At 49.1% G+C, this 19,329-nt stretch overlaps 1 protein-coding gene across 1 annotated transcript in view; it reads right to left on the bottom strand.

Moving 5' to 3' along the window:
• Positions 1-19,329, bottom strand: part of ADGRD1 (adhesion G protein-coupled receptor D1) — a 124,436-nt gene that overhangs the window by 83,699 nt on the left and 21,408 nt on the right. Inside the window, exon 13 of the mRNA XM_066562091.1 lies at positions 16,762-16,903. Coding sequence (XP_066418188.1) covers positions 16,762-16,903 — 142 coding nt within the window. The remainder of the gene's footprint in view (positions 1-16,761; positions 16,904-19,329) is intronic.

Here is a 19,329-nt window from a genome sequence, read left to right as displayed (position 1 = left end):
ACTGCAGTGAGATGGACACTGCAATGGGATGGACACTGCAGGGGGATGGACACTGCAATGGGATGGACACTGCAGAGGGATGGACACTGCAGGGGGATGGACACTGCAGAGGGATGGACACTGCAGGGGGATGGACACTGCAATGGGATGGACATTGCAGGGGGATGGACACTACAGAGAGATGGACACTGCAGAGGGATGGACACTGCAGGGGGATGGACACTGCAGGGGGATGGACACTGCAATGGGATGGACACTGCAATGGGATGGACACTGCAGAGGGATGGACACTGCAGAGGGATGGACACTGCAGAGGGATGGACACTGCAGGGGGATGGACACTGCAGGGGGATGGACACTGCAGAGGGGTGAATTTTTTTTGAAAAAAATTTGCAAAAGACCCTCAAAACTTGACTACTGTAAGTATAACATTACATGATTTTGTCGTGAAATAGTTCACCAAAATTCCAGATGTTTGGGGGGGAGGTTTAGGAGACAGGAGCCTAGAAGAAAGGGAGACTGGAAGAAAGGGAGACTGGAAGAAAGGGCTGCTGACCCTCGGGGAGCTCAGGATTATAACACAGAAAGGCAGGAACCTTGCTGGCGAGCACAGGTACATTGCAATCACACAACTGCCAGGGCACAATTTGTTCTGAGGGCTCAGCAAAAGAGGAGAGGCATGAAAGAGAAGGGTAATTTAAAAGGTGAGTTCAGTAATCTCTTTTTTTGTGGATAAATAAGGCTGATGACCATCCAGACAGAGAGAACATCACCTCAATTAAATGAGCAAACATTAACAACCAGAATTGTTTGGGGACAGCAGTGACTTTGGTGCTGTGTTAACAACCCCAGGCCAGGCACTGAGTCCTCCTAGCCAGGAATGAACTCCTCAAAGAGGCAACTGAGCTCAAGTTAAAACCTCTGAATGATTGCCTGTAAAGCAGTGGTTGGCATGACCAGTTTCTGATGAAGCAAACGCTGATGGCAGCAAGGAGATGCTGTTTTACAATAACACTGCACTCTGCCACTGGAGCAAAGCTGGCTATTGATTGAGGCTTTCATAGAGGAAACACAAAGCAATTCTGCTGCAGGAACAGCAGAGCAGGGCCAGGGATGTAGACAGAAAAGGCTGTGGGGCCCCAGCACATTCTCAGCAGCTGTACTTTGTTCTTTTAAATCATGTTTCAAAGCACTTTATGAATCCATCTCCAATATGGATCAGATAAAACCAACCTTAGGATAATACTTTAAAAGAAACTGAATTTATCCCTGGGAAGTAACAGGTCCAGTGTAACTTTTACACAAGGCTTCTTGCCAGCTCTGCATTTCTAAAACAGCCTTCACACACCTTTCCCTCACCTGGGGGTCACCTCGTACAACAGCCTGCTGTTCTCCGTGCCTGCCAGTGACTGCTGATTTACTGCCACCTCTGCCTGCTTTATCCCACCTTCCAGCCCTTTCCACCAAGCCCTGCACTACTTTACTCCTCAAATAACCACTTCATCTTCACCCTATTCCTCATGCATTTGGTAAGCAGCAAACCTTGAACTTTCACACAGGTGCCTTGGAACACCTTAGAGCTGTTTGGCTGTTGTGAGAGGACATGAAATATCCTGTTTGCCTCTGAAGGAAGGAAAGCAAGCAGGACTCAGCCTGCTGGAGAGGCTGAGAAAGGGGAGGGCATTGGGAGCTGCTGGCACCTGAAACTCCAGGCAGAAACATGGGCACTGATCAGTGCAAATGCATTCAGCTGCTGGCATCTGCATATATTTCTCTCTATTATGTAGCTTTTCACACAGTTTTGGCCTTGTACAGTTGCTGCACCCTACTGGGTCTTATTTTGCATTCTATTATTCCTTCAGTCCTATCCATCTCATAATTTCATACAGATGGCATTGAATAGGTTGATTCATCTCACAGTTTATCAACCCAGCACTCAGCTAGCAGCAGGGATTGATTACAACACCCCATTTCTCCTAAATTACCTTGCTTACCCAGGTATTGCCCCCGACCTGTCCCCCACAGACCTGCCTGCTGTGTCTGCCAAGCACCACAGACAACAAATGCTCAGCTCCTTCCCTTGCTCTGCAGTGTGGAAGGAACCTCCTGCTTGGTGTGAAACGTGGTGCCAAACAGCAAAGAAAGGTGTTGGTGCTGCTCTGAGCAGGCATTCAGAGGGATGAGCTCAGGCTGCAGGGGGGTCAGCGTCCTGGCAGAGCTAGCAGCAGAATGCAATCCATCTCCTCACTGTCCACCCTGCAGACCCTGCTCTGTGCTGTGCCAGGGCCAAGTCATGGCTCACACTGCCACGGTGGATCCAGGCCAGAGCCTGGCATGCAGCTCACAAATGGAAAATGGCTTTCATGGAGAGGGCAGCCAGGAGGCTGCAAACCAACCCATTCTGACCTGTCAAACCTGCACACCAGACTCCATGGGCACGCTGTCTCAGGTGAACAAAAATGCTATGAAAACACTTTGCTAAACTCCTTTAGAACAAACCAGCCTGGGAGGAGCAGGGACCAGCCTGGGACCAGCCTGGGAGGAGCAGGGACCAACCTTGAAGGAACAGGGACCAGCCTGGAGCAGGCTGCATCCTGCTCTGCCACGGGGCCACAGTGGCTGAGTGAGGAGCTGACACCTTCATTTGCAGATATTCCCAATTCTGCCCCAATTCTCACAGCCCCATTCTCCCACCCAGAGCTGAGTGAGGAGCTGACACCTTCATTTGCAGATATTCCCAATTCTGCCCCAATTCTCACAGCCCCATTCTCCCACCCAGAGCTGAGTGAGGAGCTGACACCTTCATTTGCAGATATTCCCAATTCTGCCCCAATTCTCACAGCCCCATTCTCCCACCCAGAGCTGAGTGAGGAGCTGACACCTTCATTTGCAGATATTCCCAATTCTGCCCCAATTCTCACAGCCCCATTCTCCCACCCAGAGCTGAGTGAGGAGCTGACACCTTCACTTGCAGATATTCCCCGTTCTGCTCTAACTCTCAGAGCCCCATTCTCCCACCCAGAGCTGGGGGCTCCATTCTGGTCCCCCCACGATGGAGCCCTGCATGAGATGCAGTCAGGTCTGCCTGCCTGGACACCTCCTGTTATGCCACAGAGCCAGGGCTGGTGCTGGGGGTGTGCCCCAGCCTGTTCAGTCTCAGGGCTTGGCCTGAACTAAGGGAAATGATGGATGTCCCGCTGTCAGCAGGTGAACAGAGCACTCTGGATTTATCAGTATATTACACAAACTGCCACTCTTTGGCAGCTGGGTTAAAGAAACCCAAGCAATAAAAATGAGGTGGGAGCAGGGCCAGGGAGAAGTTCATGAGGAGGGGCAGAGCTGCCTTTCTGTGACATCCCAGCTGCACTTCCTTCTCCTAGAGAGTGAAGAGTCCTCTCTCATTACAAGGGCTGGAAAAGACAAAATTGGCCCAGAAGAGCTGCCCTGATTGTTTTTCTTTCTGGCCTGAAGATGAACAACACAAGATGACAAACAAAGAAGCAACAGATGTTTCAGTGCCCACTTGGAAAGTCAGGACATTCACAAACACCGAGGGACTAAATAAGAACTGCAGAACTGTGATTCATCTTCCACACCATAACCCAGGCTTCGTGCTCCCTCTTATTTCCCCAGCTTTGTATTTAAGTGCTCACCTCCCCCGTGCTTCTTAAACCAATAAAAATACCTTACAGATTTTGTTGCCATCCCACATTCAACCAAGAGTCCCTGGAGACCGAACATCCTGGAAACAAACTGGAAATCTGAAATTTTTGTACGTTGAGATGATCTCTCGTTACGATTCAAACAATTGGAAAACAAAGAACAATATGGAATGGCAATTATTTAGAGTTCCTTCATTACCAGAGGGCCTTTTTTCCCCAGATGTTTTGGTCCAGGCTGAGTGCATTTCCTGCACACCATTGGAGAGTCTGACTCTGGCCACCACGGGTGGTCTGAGACACTTGTAAAAAAGGCAGGATTATGTCACAGTGAAAAGTGCTTTGTTGTACAGGCTCACCCCGAGCACCCTCTCTGCAGAACAAGCAGAATTATCGAATTCTCATGCAACCCCTCCATGCTGAAGTCCATATAAGCTCATGCCAACAGGAGACAGAAAAGCTTTCCCTCTGTGTCCCTGAAGGCAGCAGGAAGCAGAGCAGGTACTGCAGCTCAGCTCTGCCCCTGCACTTTCCTGGGGGTGATTTTCTCTCCTGGCCCATCCAGAGCTGCACAGTTCAGCAGGTTCAGTGACAGCTGAGCTGTGTTTAGTTTGTTTAACAGCCATTTCCAGTGATAACAGCAATCACCTCCTGGTGCTCCCCACCCAGGCACAGCCCTGCTGCAGGCACTGCCTCACTGCTCACATTTTCCCCAGGTCTGCAGCTTTTGTGGCTGGCACGAGCAGGACAGGATGAACCCTGGAAAATCCTTACACATACTGTACCAAAGGAATGCAGGGCAAGGACTGAATTCTAAACCAGAGTGACTTTAAATGAAATAACGCAGCGGGCTGTGATGGCTGTTTGACAGGGCCTTTCAGGATCTGACTTCCAGGGCATGGCAGAGGAGCAGGAGGCAGCTGTGGGACAGGGGAAGGAGGCTGGTAAGGATGTCCCAGGTGGGGACTGCATTCCTCCTGCCCCCAGCTCTCCAAACTGCTGCTCCCTGACCGGAGCCCAGCAATCCTGGTCACCTCCACACAGGGCAGGCAAGGAACCAGTGTCCCAGTCCTCTCTGACATCTGAAAGCGATCGTTTGCCTGCCAGCCCTGCAGGAATGCTCCCCACAGGAATAAGGAATTTTACGAGGGTTATAAAAAGTTACTGGCACTACAACGTGCTATCACTGTGGTACAAATTACTGATGTGCTGGCAGCCAGGGGCCAGCCAGGCCAGCAGCCAGAGCCATCTCTGCTCTGCAGAGCTCCATGGGCAGCCTCAGCCTCACCTCGGGGTGCTCCCCAGCAGGGACAGGCCCGAGGCAGAGAGGGGCAGAGCACCAAGGTGCAGCCTCACACCTGCTCACAGCACAGCTGCGGCAGCACGCAGGGCTTTGGGCACTTTTGTCCTCCTGCCAGTAAGATCTGCAGTGTGACACCAATTTTCATCAACAGAGAACAGAGCTGCACTTCTGCCACACTCTCAAATTAAACAGAGTATACCAGAATACACTTATCTATATTTAGTTCTCAAAATATAAGCTACTTACACTCTCATCAGACCATATGTTTAAGCTGCACAGTTTTTGTTCCAAGTGCTCTGAAATTTACCCTTATTTTTAGCTTATGTTTTCTTGGAGTTGGCAGACGTTCTGTCACGGGAGATGTTGTGTACAAAACGTGAAATATTGGAGATATTGCTCTCTGTGTAGTGTCCTTCAGAGCCCTCAGCTGAACGTGGCTGAGCCACCTCCCAGGCCAGCTCAGCAGCACAGAGAGGAGGGACAGGGACAGGCACAGAGAGGGGACACTGGCACAGAGAGGGGACACTGGCACAGGGATGATCCCTCCCTGCCCCACCCAGGGCCAAGGGCAGCGTTCCCATTCCCTGCTGGCAGTGCAGGCTCAGCCTGGCTCCTGCTGCTCCTTTACCTGGCCAAAAGCAGCATCCCAGCCCTGAGCCCTGCCCAGAGCTGTGGGACTGCAGGGACACTCGGCTCTGGGGGCTGCAGCCTGCCACAACGTGCAGCTGGGGGACACATCCTCATCTCCTGCTCAGAGACCCCACCTGCGGCTTTGGGACAGTGTCCTGCACTGACAATCATCACCCCAGGGCTCTGGGACAATTCCTGCACTGACAATCATCACCCCAGGGCTCTGAGTCCTGCACTGACAATCATTGCATTGACAATCATTGCACGGACAATCACCCCAGGGCTCTGGGACACTGTCCTGCACACACAATCAATGCACAATCACCCCAGAGCTCTGAGACAATTCCTGCACACACAATCATTGCACAGACAATCACCCCAGGGCTCTGGGACAATTCCTGCACTGACAATCACTGCACAGACATGTGCAAATCATCCCAGGGCTCTGAGACAATTCCTGCACAGACAATCATCACCCCAGGGCTCTGAGTACTGCACAGACAATCATTGCACAGACAATCACTGCACAGACAGTCACTGCACAGACAGTCACTGCACTGACAGTCATCACCCCAGGGCTCTGGGACACTGTCCTGCACACACAATCAATGCACAAACATCCCAGAGCTCTGGGACAATTCCTGCCCAGAGCAGTGCCAGGCAAATGAGAGAGGCTGCAGCTCAGGCCGAGCCCATTCATTTTGTGTGCAGGGCTTGTCATCATTTCCCATTAGTTTGGAAGCTCCAGCCCTGTCAGAGATCCATCAGTGCTTCCAGGACACATTTTTATTTCCAGGGCTCTATAGCTCTCGGCTGTAATGTCACATTTGTGGTATCATCAAAACATATAAAACCTAGTTCAGTCATGCAAGAAGGAATATGGGGAAAATAAAGGACTTTTATAGTATCATTCCCTTTTAACTTTTTCTCTTTCTAAATGCATTCCTTAGGCTTAGAAAACTGCACACTACAGAAAATCCAAAACGGAGCAACTTTTCCTCAGCAACTAATCCAAACTCCTGTCATTACAAATATCAATCTCCATTTCTCATCTGTGCAGTCTTTCCACCAGGCACAAAGAGCACCTCTGGTTCCTTAGCGCATCCCAAGCGCTCCCCCAGGAATGTCCCAGCAGGGAGCTCCCCTGGCAGGGCTGCTCAGCAGCCAAGCAGGACACACAGGGAGGGCTTCAGTGAGAGGCTTCTGCTCCAGGTTCCTTTATCAGCCATGACAAGTAGGAAAAACTCAGCCAAAGCCTTTGAACAAGTGCTCTGGTGTCTCTCCACGGCCGTCCTGGAGCCCTGGGCTGCTGGGCAAACACAGAGAGCTCACGGACAGGGGGGGCTCAGATGCAAACCCACACCCAGGCACAGCCTGACCCAGGGCTCCAATGCAGCCAGGGAGCAGCTTCACTCAGACACAGGTAAATGGCTCTCCAGAGGGGCAACTGGCTACCCAAAGGGGTAACTGGCTACCCAAAGGGGTAACTGGCTACCCAAATGGGTAACTGGCTACCCAAAGGGGTAACTGGCTTCTCAAAGGGGCAACTGGCTACCCAAAGGGGTAACTGGCTACCCAAAGGGGTAACTGGCTACCCAAATGGGTAACTGGCTACTCAAATGGGTAACTGGCTACTCAAAGGGGTAACTGGCTACCCAAAGGGGTAACTGGCTACCCAAAGGGGTAACTGGCTACCCAAAGGGGTAACTGGCTACTCAAACTGGTAACTGGCTACTCAAAGGGGTAACTGGCTACTCAAAGGGGTAACTGGCTACCCAAATGGGTAACTGGCTACCCAAAGGGGTAACTGGCTACTCAAAGGGGCAACTGGCTACCCAAAGGGGTAACTGGCTACTCAAAGGGGTAACTGGCTACCCAAATGGGTAACTGGCTACCCAAAGGGGTAACTGGCTACTCAAATGGGTAACTGGCTACTCAAAGGGGCAACTGGCTACTCAAATGGGTAACTGGCTACTCAAATGGGTAACTGGCTACTCAAATGGGTAACTGGCTACCCAAATGGGTAACTGGCTACTCAAAGGGGTAACTGGCTACCCAAATGGGTAACTGGTTACTCAAAGGGGTAACTGGCTACCCAAATGGGTAACTGGCTACCCAAATGGACAATTGGCTACCCCAAGGGGTAACTCACCAACTCCTGGCCAGCACTGATGCACTGCAGAGTTTGAGCAAAAAGCCTGAAAGTGAAATTCCTCAATGAATCAGAAGAAAATACGAGGAGAAAGACACAGAAGCTCAGATACCAAGGAATGAGATTGTGTTCTACAGGACTTGCACACCAGCAGATATCAGGGTGAAACGTGTGAGCAGGAAGGGGTAAGGGAAAAACTTCATTTTGAGAGGAAGCACTGGAACAGAGCCCTTGTGTTGATTAATTGCCTTTAAACATTTGATCACTATATGTAATCCAGTAAATCTCCAAGTGTTTCAACATATCTGTAGTGAAGACAGAGTCAGGCAATTATGTATAAAACATCCTAAAAATAGTGGATACCTAGGAAAAAAGGTCACAGCTTCCTATTTGGAGTCTGCCTTCCAGGAACAGTCTTCTGTAACCACTTAAAATTTGCTGCTCTGTTAAATATTCTTGCCGGTACATTTGTTTTCTGCCAGCTAGTTGATAGTTGCAGGAAGAAAAATCAATTTTATTTTTTTTTTCTGAAGTGGAAGAATATTTATGTGGTTTGGTTTTTTTTAGACAATATACACTGAGTTCTAACTTTCCTCAAGAGAAAGCCAGAGAATGAGCTCAAATATGTAAATCTACTTCTGGGATATAAAAAATACACAAATAGAGAGAAGTAAGAAGCTAATCAGTCTGCAGACTATGAAGAATCAAAATATACAATATAGAAATATACTACATACTGAACTTATGCTTTTGTTCTCTTGGGTACAGAATTTACCACAATAAAGCACTAAGTCTCTGCAAATTCTTCATAATTTTTTTATGGGAAATTCTTCTATCATTTCTCACGTTTTATGTTCACAGGACATATTTGGGTCTGATGTTTGTGTGGTTCACTGTGAAATACATTATTTAAAGTGACACCACGTACTTCAAGGTGGTTAGATAAGTGTAAGGTCACTTGTTCCTTAAAATAATGATCAGCGTTATTAATAACACATTTTGGAGGAGCTTGCTCCCTCCACGCTGCCCTCAGAGGATTTTGTGGGGTTTGATCCTGAACTGCTTGCACACAACTTCCCTTTTCATCCCCCAGCTGCTTTTGCATCCCTGTGCATTTCAGCCCTAGAGAGAAACCACGAAAGGACCGAGGCAGGAGATGCCCTGCAGGGGAAGGGCAGGGCTGTCCCTGCCACACACAGAGCCCTGGAGCTGGGCTGGAGCTGCCCCGGGGCCCCAGGAACCCCCACCTGCCCCAGGAATCCCCACCTGCCCCAGGTGCTCCATTCTATAATGATGGAGCCCATTTCTGCAATGATGGAGCCCATTTCTGCAATGATGGAGCCCATTTCTGCAATGATGGAGCCCATTTCTGCAATGATGGAGCCCATTTCTATAAAGATGGAGCCCATTTCTGCAATGATGGAGCCCATTTCTGCAATGATGGAGCCCATTTCTGCAATGATGGAGCCCATTTCTATAAAGATGGAGCCCATTTCTGCAATGATGGAGCCCATTTCTATAAAGATGGAGCCCATTTCTATAAAGATGGAGCCCATTTCTGTAATGATGGAGCCCATTTCTGCAATGATGGAGCCCATTTCTATAAAGATGGAGCCCATTTCTGCAATGATGGAGCCCATTTCTATAAAGATGGAGCCCATTTCTGCAATGATGGAGCCCATTTCTGCAATGATGGAGCCCATTTCTATAAAGATGGAGCCCATTTCTATAAAGATGGAGCCCATTTCTGCAATGATGGAGCCCATTTCTGCAATGATGGAGCCCATTTCTGCAATGATGGAGCCCATTTCTATAAAGATGGAGCCCATTTCTATAAAGATGGAGCCCATTTCTGCAATGATGGAGCCCATTTCTGTAATGATGGAGCCCATTTCTGCAATGATGGAGCCCATTTCTGTAATGATGGAGCCCATTTCTGCAATGATGGAGCCCATTTCTGCAATGATGGAGCCCATTTCTATAAAGATGGAGCCCATTTCTGCAATGATGGAGCCCATTTCTATAAAGATGGAGCCCATTTCTATAAAGATGGAGCCCATTTCTATAAAGATGCTTTCTCCCCACCTTGAGCAAGAGCAAACAAAAGCCTTTGACTAGGAAATAAATCATGTCCATACAAAGAGTTTCATGTATCAAAACCAAAGGAAATCAGGACTCCAACATTGAATAAATCTAGGGGAAAAGTTTTGTATGACTCACAAAGCAACCACTACCCAGAAGGTGAAACTGAGAAAGCAGAGGTTAGAAGAAAAACTCAATACTGTTCTAGCTTTTTAATTACTTGGAGTGCAAATGAATAGCATTGCACTGCAAAGCTGACTTTCTTGATAAAGAAAAATCAATCCAGTTCTGAGGGGCTTTAAGTAATACTCCTAAAAAATTACCATATGCCTGCCACATGCAAAAATCAAGAAAACTTATTTTTAGGTCAAGGTGGAAAAAAACACAAAGAAACAAACAAAAGCTTTCTCCCAAATCTGACATTCCAAATCTTTTTGAGGGTAGAATTGGCATCCCTAAGGACAAATGGGAATCAGTAAGATTCCACCAGTGTGGCTGAATAATTACAAAATCACTCAGGAAAAGGAAATTCCCTGGTGTGTCTCGTGCTTTCTCCAAAGTTATTCTTTTGCTGTCTATTCAAGCTGTATTTGATGTGAATTATCATAGCAGACAGAAACAAGAGATGAGGAATACAGACAGCGCTGGCTCCTGGAGCTCTTGCTATTGGAATTATTTAAAACATCCTCAGGCAAGTAAGAATTCTGCTGTAGAAAATGCTGACAGGGAGCAGCATAACTCACACCCAGTTTACTGTGAACCCATCTGAAGTGCCACGGGACAGTTTTTCCTTGCAGGTTGGTTAATTAGCTATCTCCTTGGGCAGCCAGTTCCTGCACTGCCTCCTGGGAGCCAGGGAGGAGCGGCTGCAGCACCCTGGGGCATGGAGAGCAATGCAGGAGTGCAGAGGAGGGAGCAATGCAGGGCTGGCAGCACTGGCAGCAATGCAGAGTTGTCAGTAATTCAGCACTGGCAGCAATGCAGCACTGGCAGCAATGCAGCACTGGCAGCACTGGCAGCAATGCAGAGTTGTCAGTAATTCAGCACTGGCAGCAGTGCAGAGTTGGCAGCACTGGCAGCAATGCAGCACTGGCAGCAATGCAGAGCTGGCAGCAATGCAGAGCTGGCAGCACTGGCAGCAATGCAGAGTTGTCAGTAATGCAGCACTGGCAGCAATGCAGCACTGGCAGCAGTGCAGGGCTTGCTCAGCTCCTCCAAGGCTTGCTCAGCTCCTCCCTGTCCTGCAGGAACGTGCCCTGAGCCAGCCCCTGCTGCCTCCTCAGCTGGGAAGGACTGGGAAGGACTCTGCTCCTCTCTTTCTGCCAGGAAGGGAGAATCCCCCCGCAGCAGCTGCACATTTCCTGCCAGAACAACAACCCCAAGCCCTCCTGGCTGCAAATGTCATTATCCACCAGGAGAGCAGCTCCAGTGCCGGGGGAAATGGGCAGTGGGGAGGGAACAAACCCCAGCTGTGCCATCTCCTCCTCTCTGAAGCGTCAGTGCTCTGCCCTTCTGACTCACTGGAGAATTCCTTACAGCAAGGATTTCACTTGTGTAACACAGTGCCAAACTTTGCATTGATTTTAAAATCATGGGCTGGATTATTATTGTTTCTTTTTGCTTAATTGTGGTACATTCTGCAAGGTTCACAGTTTCAATTGTATTTTAGTCCAGTTCTCTCTGTCAAAGTCCATCCACTGAAAAATTCTACCTTTGTTCTGCAGATGTGGGCAAGATTCATTGTTTTTCCTCAATCAATATATAAATTAGCCAACACTTAACTTGCCATCAAAATTAATTGGTTCCACATCGATTTGCCTCTCTCAGGGTAGCACCAATATTTGTGTACCTACGGGAATTGCTTCTTCCCTTGTTTTATTTTCTTATCAGCAATGATATTAAACAAACCTCAGGTGTGGCCTGGCCAGGAAAATGAGAGAGAAGAGGAGGAGGTTGGGGTGAGTTTTCAGGCAAAGTCCCCCTGCCTCATTCAAAGCTCAGTGAGAAGGGACAAGTGAGGAGTGGTTTGTGAACGAGGCTGACTTTGAGGAGAAGGGCTGAGGTGCCTGCAGGGCAGCATCCCCGAATGCTGAGGTGTTCCTGCAGCTCCTGCAGGACAGCCAGGAACAGGAGAGGGACTGGGAGAGCCAGGGACAGAGTGAGAGAGGAACTGGGAGAGCCAGGAACGGAGTGAGAGAGGAACTGGGAGAGCCAGGAACAGCAGGAGAGGGACTGGGAGAGCCAGGAACAGAGTGAGAGAGCAACTGGGAGAGCCAGGGACAGAGCAGGAGAGGAACTGGGAGAGCCAGGGACAGAGTGAGAGAGGGCAGCAGGAACAGGAGAGGGACTGGGAGAGCCAGGGACAGAGCAGGAGAGGAACTGGGAGAGCCAGGGACAGAGCAGGAGAGGGACTGGGAGAGCCAGGGACAGAGCAGGAGAGGGACTGGGAGAGCCAGGAACGGAGTGAGAGAGGGCACCAGGAACAGGAGAGGGACTGGAAACAGCAGCTGCTGAAGGAAGGAGCTGATAATAATCGAGAGGAGAAGATGCTAAAGGAAGGAAGGAGCTGGGAATCCAGAGGAGAAGCTGCTGAAGGAAGGAGATGATGATAATGGAGAGGAGAGGCTGATGGAGGAAGGAGCTGATAATGGAGAGGAGAAGCTGCTGAAGGAAGGAGATGATAATGGAGAGGAGATGCTAAAGGAAGGAGATGTAATTGAGAGAAGCTACTGAAGGAAGGAAGGAGCTGGTAATCCAGAGGAGAAGCTGCTGAAGGAAGAAGCTGATGATAATGGAGAGGAGAGGCTGATGGAGGAGAAGCTGATAATGGAGAGGAGAAGCTGCTGAAGCCTCCCTGGTGAGGGGAAGGGCCCCAGCAGGGTCCTGGTGGGAAGCACTCGCTGCACAAAGGGGGAGAGCAGAGGCAGCTCCTCACCAAGAGGAGAGGAGCAGCTGTTTAAGGATTCAGTGTGAGAACACGGCAGGAAAGATGAGCACCTCTCAGCTCCCCAAGCATTGTGTTTGTTAAAATGGACCACCACTGAGATGGAACAATGCTGAATTAGTCCTGACTTGCAGTATCTTAGTAAAACATGCCTTTTTTTCCCAGAACCAAACAATTCTTCAAAGTGGAACTGCCCCAAACTGTATTTGAGGGAAAAGCACCTGCATTAAGAATTCCCAATTTGCATCTCATCTTCACCAGAGGATTCTCACAGAGGGTGCAGCAGCCAGGAGCTCATAACTCTCCAAAGCTGCAGCTGCACATGTTCCTCTTCTGCAAAGAGCAATGAGAAAATAAAGCCCTGGAGAAAGCTCCAAGTGCTTGAAACGAGTGTACAAGAAGTTTTGCTCCAGATGTGAGGCAGTTTTCTCTGGAGTGCCAGTCAGGAGTGAGGGATCACAGAGCAGCACCCAGGCTGGGACCGCTGCCCTCCTGTGCCACCACTGCATTGTCCCTGCAGTCCTGGGCCCTCTTTGTACCAAACATGCCTGGATTTACGCCCTGCTGCTGCTCCCACAGCTGAAAGCTGCCTGAAACACAAGGATTTACAGCTACAAAATGAGAGGAATAGCAGATCTGTCTTTCCAAACAAGCTGGTGGATAAAACCAGCACTGGGAGATAAAAGAAACCATGGGAAGGATCCCACTGATTGATGAATGGAATAAGAGATTTTGCTTTTACAAATAAATTATAGGTTTGCCGATAAACGAAATTAGACATTCAAAGATGAAAGAAACAGTGGGGAAGAAAAACCCCTAAATTCCATAAGAATTAAAAACTAAAAGGGGAGGGTTGTACATTAGAGGGGAATCTTTGGTATCAGGCATTTTGGGGAGTCTGTACCTCTCAAGTACCCCAGAAATGGGGAAACAGAGAAGGGAAATGTGGCTGGAAATTGGGATAAAAAGGAGGCTGTGTCCTCCAAAAATGTGAGACATCCCAGGGGACGCCCCATGGCCTCTCCCTTTATTGGAATAAAGTCAGAAAGGGCTCCTCTGTCTCCTTTTTGGACATAAACCCCTGGTGTTTGTGGATTAATTTTCCTGACAAAGCTGTGTGTTACATCAGCTGCAGCTGTGTCAGACTGGAACTGCAGCCTGGGCAGAGCCTGGGCTGATGCTGTGTAGCTGTGCTATGCAGCCATGTGGGTCCTACAAAACACTGGTGCTGTTTGACACAATTTCCTCCTCTGCTGCCTCCTCTGACTTTTCCCAGAGCACATCGTGCTGCATTTCAGCCTTGACATTCATCTCTCCTGAATTTCTACCCTGTGCTGTAATTTCTTGGATCACAGCAGTGAAATGTCAGTGCTTCTCCAGTTGTTCCTGCTATGAAAAACATCTTGCTGGAAACAGATTTTTTTCAGATAATCATTTCACAGAATGTGCTGCTGCCTCTGGACAGGTCAGGACTGAGCTGCCTCCAGCCCCAAGGCCCCTCAGTCTCCACATCCTCCCCAGGCCCTGGAGGTGGTTCTGGGGATTTCTGTGAATTTCTGTGCTCTGGACACAGTAACTCACTGGGCTGGTAAGAGCAGAGCATCACCACCTTTTACATCTGTCAAAGAAATGTCTGTCTGTCCCTGAAGCCCTCCTGAATAGCAACAGACCATTGCAATTTAGAGTATTAAATTGTCTCTTAGAGGAGTTAACTCAGGCAAAATTTTGCTGATGAAAAAGAGCAATGAAATACATTCAGTGTTCACAGAGGCTGTGCTGCAATTACAGCCAATGGCCCCGGCAGAGCCCAGCCTGCTCCCCCTGGCCCATGAATTAACCTGAATTAACCTGAATTAACCTGAATTAACCGGTTTTCATTAGCTCTGGGGCGAGTTCTCAGCCCCACAGCCCAGCTCTGCCCCACGCTGCTCTCTGCCAAGGGAAGCACTGACACAGCACTGACAGATACTCCCTGTACCCTTCCCTAATTAATTAACTAGTCCCCACTTGGAATACCTCGTGTTTCAAAATGTGGCTGGGAAATTGGGATAAAAAGGAGGCTGCATCCTCCAAAAACTGGAGAGATCCCAGGGGAATGCCCCATGGCCTCTCCTCTATTCAAATAAAGCCAAAAAGGGCTCCTCTGTCTCCTTTTTGGTGTTTGTGGATTAATTTTCCTAACACCGTTCACCATTCCCCCTCCTCAGGGGTTCTGCTGCCTGCAGCAAAGAGATGCCTGACAAATGCAGCGCTCCTGTGTCCCAGAAAAGCAAAAACCACAGGTTCATCCAGGAGCCCGCCAGTGAATCATCACCTCTGCAGCACCGGGAGAGCCTGGGCAAGAACAGCAAAGTGCATTTTGGAAATGATCTATGCAAAACTCACTCTTCACAAGTGCCCACCTCTAAGAGGCCTCTGGGGACATTTGGGAGCTCTCAGTTTGGAAAATGCCAGCAAAACAGCACATTTCACTCCTGGGCCTCAGGGACCCTCCCTGCTTCTGCTCCAGCCTTACCAAGAGCCCAACAGAAAGCAGAGAAACCAGCTTGAAAATAGCTTTAAAAGGAAAATATGATAAAATATTCAGGAGAACATCTAAGAGATGTATTCTAGGAAACGTTTAAGAATTTAAATCTTTCCTTGCTGCTCCCATCCACGGCTGTAAGTGGGTCAGAGATGCTGCACTGCCCCCTCTCAGCACCTCAGAGCCTGAACTCCCCCATTCCACCGACACCAAACCATCAGATCCCCTCAGTTATCTCAGTGTGGACCAAAAAGCAAAAAGCACAAGGGAATTGTTGTTATTGAGCACCCCAGTGGGAAGGGAAAGCAGCACTTCAGCCCAGTGTGCTGCAGGCTGCACAGACACACAGAGCACACAGAGCAAACACACACCAGAGCACACACACACACACCAGAGCACACACACACACACCAGAGCACACACACACACACCAGAGCACACACACACACACCAGAGCACAAACACACACCAGAGCACACACACACACACCAGAGCACAAACACACACCAGAGCACACACACAAACACACACCAGAGCACACACCAGAGCACACACACACACACCAGAGCACAAACACACACCAGAGCACACACACAAACACACACCAGAGCACACACACACACACCAGAGCACACACACAAACACCAGAGCACACACACAAACACCAGAGCACACACAAACACACCAGAGCACACACACACACACCAGAGCACACACACAAACACACACACACACCAGAGCACACACACACACACCAGAGCACACACACACACACCAGAGCACACACACACACACCAGAGCACACACACACACACCAGAGCACACACACACACACCAGAGCACACACAAACACACCAGAGCACACACACACACACCAGAGCACACACACACACACCAGAGCACACACACACACACCAGAGCACACACACAAACACCAGAGCACACACACACACACCAGAGCACACACACACACACCAGAGCACACACACACCAGAGCACACACACAAACACCAGAGCACACACACAAACACCAGAGCACACACACACACACCAGAGCACACACAAACACACCAGAGCACACACACACACACCAGAGCACACACACACACACCAGAGCACACACACACACACACCAGAGCACACACAAACACACCAGAGCACACACAAACACACCAGAGCACACACAAACACACCAGAGCACACACACAAACACACACACAAACACACAGACAGGGGCTCCAGCTGCCTGGGCACCCAGCAGCCTTTGGCAGTGGGGAGAAAGAAACCACAATGCTGGGGAAAAGAGAAATGTGGCAGCCACGAATGGCAACTGAACTGCCGCTAAAAACACCCACAAAAATCATAGGAGAAGTAAAATGCCCTCAAAACTCATGGGAGAAGCACCAAGAAACAGTCCCAGGCGCGGAGATTCTGCACAGCCCAGAGCAGCAGCTCCATGACACTTACCAGGGTGTGGCTGAGCTGGATGGTGATGAGGGGAGAGCCTGACAGGTTGTAGGACAGCTGGGGCACAGGCTCCACCTTGATGGAGATGAGGAAGCTGCTGGCTGAGATCAGGGAGCCCCTGTAGGCAGCAGCTCCGGCAATCCTTGGGAAGAAGCAAACATCTTAAGGAACAGAATAACCACTGGGTTTAGTTCATACATAACAGCAAAGGACACAGACCCTCCTTGTTCCCTTCAAGTTCCTCCAGGGCAGCCAGGTCTGGCCCCAGAGGTCCCACAGGAGCAGAGGCCACGCACCTGTAAAGGATGGGGACAGCCCTGGGCACCTGTAAAGGATGGGAACAAAGGATGGGGACAGCTCTGGGCACCTGTAAAGGATGGGAACAAAGGATGGGGACAGCCCTGGGCACCTGTAAAGGATGGGGACAAAGGATGGGGACAGCCCTGGACACCTGTAAAGGATGGGGACAGCTCTGGGCACCTGTAAAGGATGGGGACAGCCCTGGGCACCTGTAAAAGATGGGAACAAAGGATGGGGACAGCTCTGGGCACCTGTAAAGGATGGGAACAAAGGATGGGGACAGCCCTGGGCACCTGTAAAGGATGGGAACAAAGGATGGGGACAGCCGTGGACACCTGTAAAGGATGGGGACAGCTCTGTGCACCTGTAAAGGATGGGGACAGCCCTGGGCACCTGTAAAGGATGGGAACAAAGGATGGGGACAGCCCTGGGCACCTGTAAAGGATGGGGACAAAGGATGGGGACAGCCCTGGACACCTGTAAAGGATGGGGACAGCTCTGGACACTGGGGACTGCCAGCAAAGCTCCTCCTTCACCCTGCTCCTCCTTGCAAAGGTTCTCCAGCCTTGCTGGAAGTGTTTGAGGGAATCAGGGAGAATCCTAAGGAGGGATCCAAACAATTTCTTGAAAGTGAGGAGGAGACTTGCAGGCTCTGGCTGGTCAAACAGATAAATCAGTGTGTGAGACACACAGACAAAATGCACAAAATAAACACAGGAATGTATTTAGAGGTGATTTATAGCTTTAGCTTGAAAAATAGATGATGTCCAGTTACATTTGTTAGAGGGAAAGACAGGTCAGAACACACACGGCTGAACTGGACTAAACAGCTGATTAGACCTGGAAATTAATTTATTCTAGGGGGAAGTAATTTTGCAGTACATAAGAACCCTTATTTTAAGGTAAAACTTATGAGTTTGGCATTTTCACACATTCAGGAGGAACTGAGATCCATCTGGTTTCAGGGTAGACTTTTTTACCCTCTCAGTAACAAACTGCAGGATTAAATAAATGACTGCTGTCATCTGTGCCTTGGGCAGTGGAGGAATGGATTTTACCAGGAGAAATGGGAGCCTGGGTGAATTAACCACCAGCCTGGGTTCCCAAACACAGCCCACCTGGAAACAAATGAAAAACCACCTTGTTTGCACCCACCACCTGTCTGCAGTGGTTTCTTATTTTTATTTGAGAAAAACCCCAAAAACCCTCACGTCAGAGGCTGAAATAACTGCACCCAGCTCCTTGTCACAGAACAGAACTCATTTAGCACAACCCCTCAGTCCTGACCTGAAAAACCCCATCAGCATCAGAGATTACTTCTGCTCCCAGAAACCAGCATGGAAGGGGACTTGTTCATCTCAAGGCAGAATTTGCTGCTCTGATACAACAAATTTCATTTTAGATAGGGATTTGTGAAGTTAAACTCATTATCCAACAGTCTGAGGTTTCTGCTACCCAGATTAAGAGCCTGGATGCTTTTCCCACACCCTTGCTCTGCTTGTTTTCCCTTCAGAGACCCTTTGGTGAATTTTGGAGTGTGACAAACTCTCACCAGCAGCAGGGAATGGAGATTCTGCAAAGCCTTTCCTCACCCAGCCCCACACTTACACAAACTGCCCTGAACAGCAGCAGGATGGGCTCAGAACATTGCTGGGTTTCATCTGCTCTGGGTAAAGAACCAAAAGCTGCTCCCCTTAGAAACTGGTATTTATGGAGTCTGAAAATAGCTCCGTGTCTGTACAGCACAAAAGCTCCAAGAGTTTTGGTTTTGGTTTTCCACCACAAGAAAAGAAGAAGGTTGGGTTTCAAATTACAGGTGTTTAAGTAGCCCAGTGGTAGAAGGAACACAAAAGAAATTCTCTAAAACAAACTACTCTGAGAAAAAAATTATTCTACTGAAAAGTAAGCAAAAAAGTTATAACAGTAGAGCACAAAAAAGAAAAGCAAGCAGAAGAGAAGTGCATGCTTATTTTTAAAACATCTTTGAGTACCTGGGGTTTGGCTCCACAGAGGAAGAACTGCTAAGGCAGCATTCCCTGAATTATTACCTTTTGGGATGCTGGTTTGGGCAGACCTACAGGTTCAAGGACAAGATCTTGTAGTGCATGACACACTGCAGACATTTCAAGCAGCTTGAATTAATTGTAGAAATCTAGGAAACATTTCCTTTTCCAGTGACTTTGTGTTTTGTTAATGCTGTGACAGGGCAGAGCCTTCATTCTGGAAATGAGAGCTGAAATCAAACCCAGCTCAGGGGAGCAGGAAGGG

This window comes from Molothrus aeneus, chromosome 18 (genome assembly GCF_037042795.1).
Source record: "Molothrus aeneus isolate 106 chromosome 18, BPBGC_Maene_1.0, whole genome shotgun sequence".
Classification (NCBI taxonomy): Eukaryota; Metazoa; Chordata; class Aves; order Passeriformes; family Icteridae; genus Molothrus; species Molothrus aeneus.
Note: the sequence above shows the minus strand (reverse complement) of the source record. Positions and strands in the feature narration are given on the sequence as shown.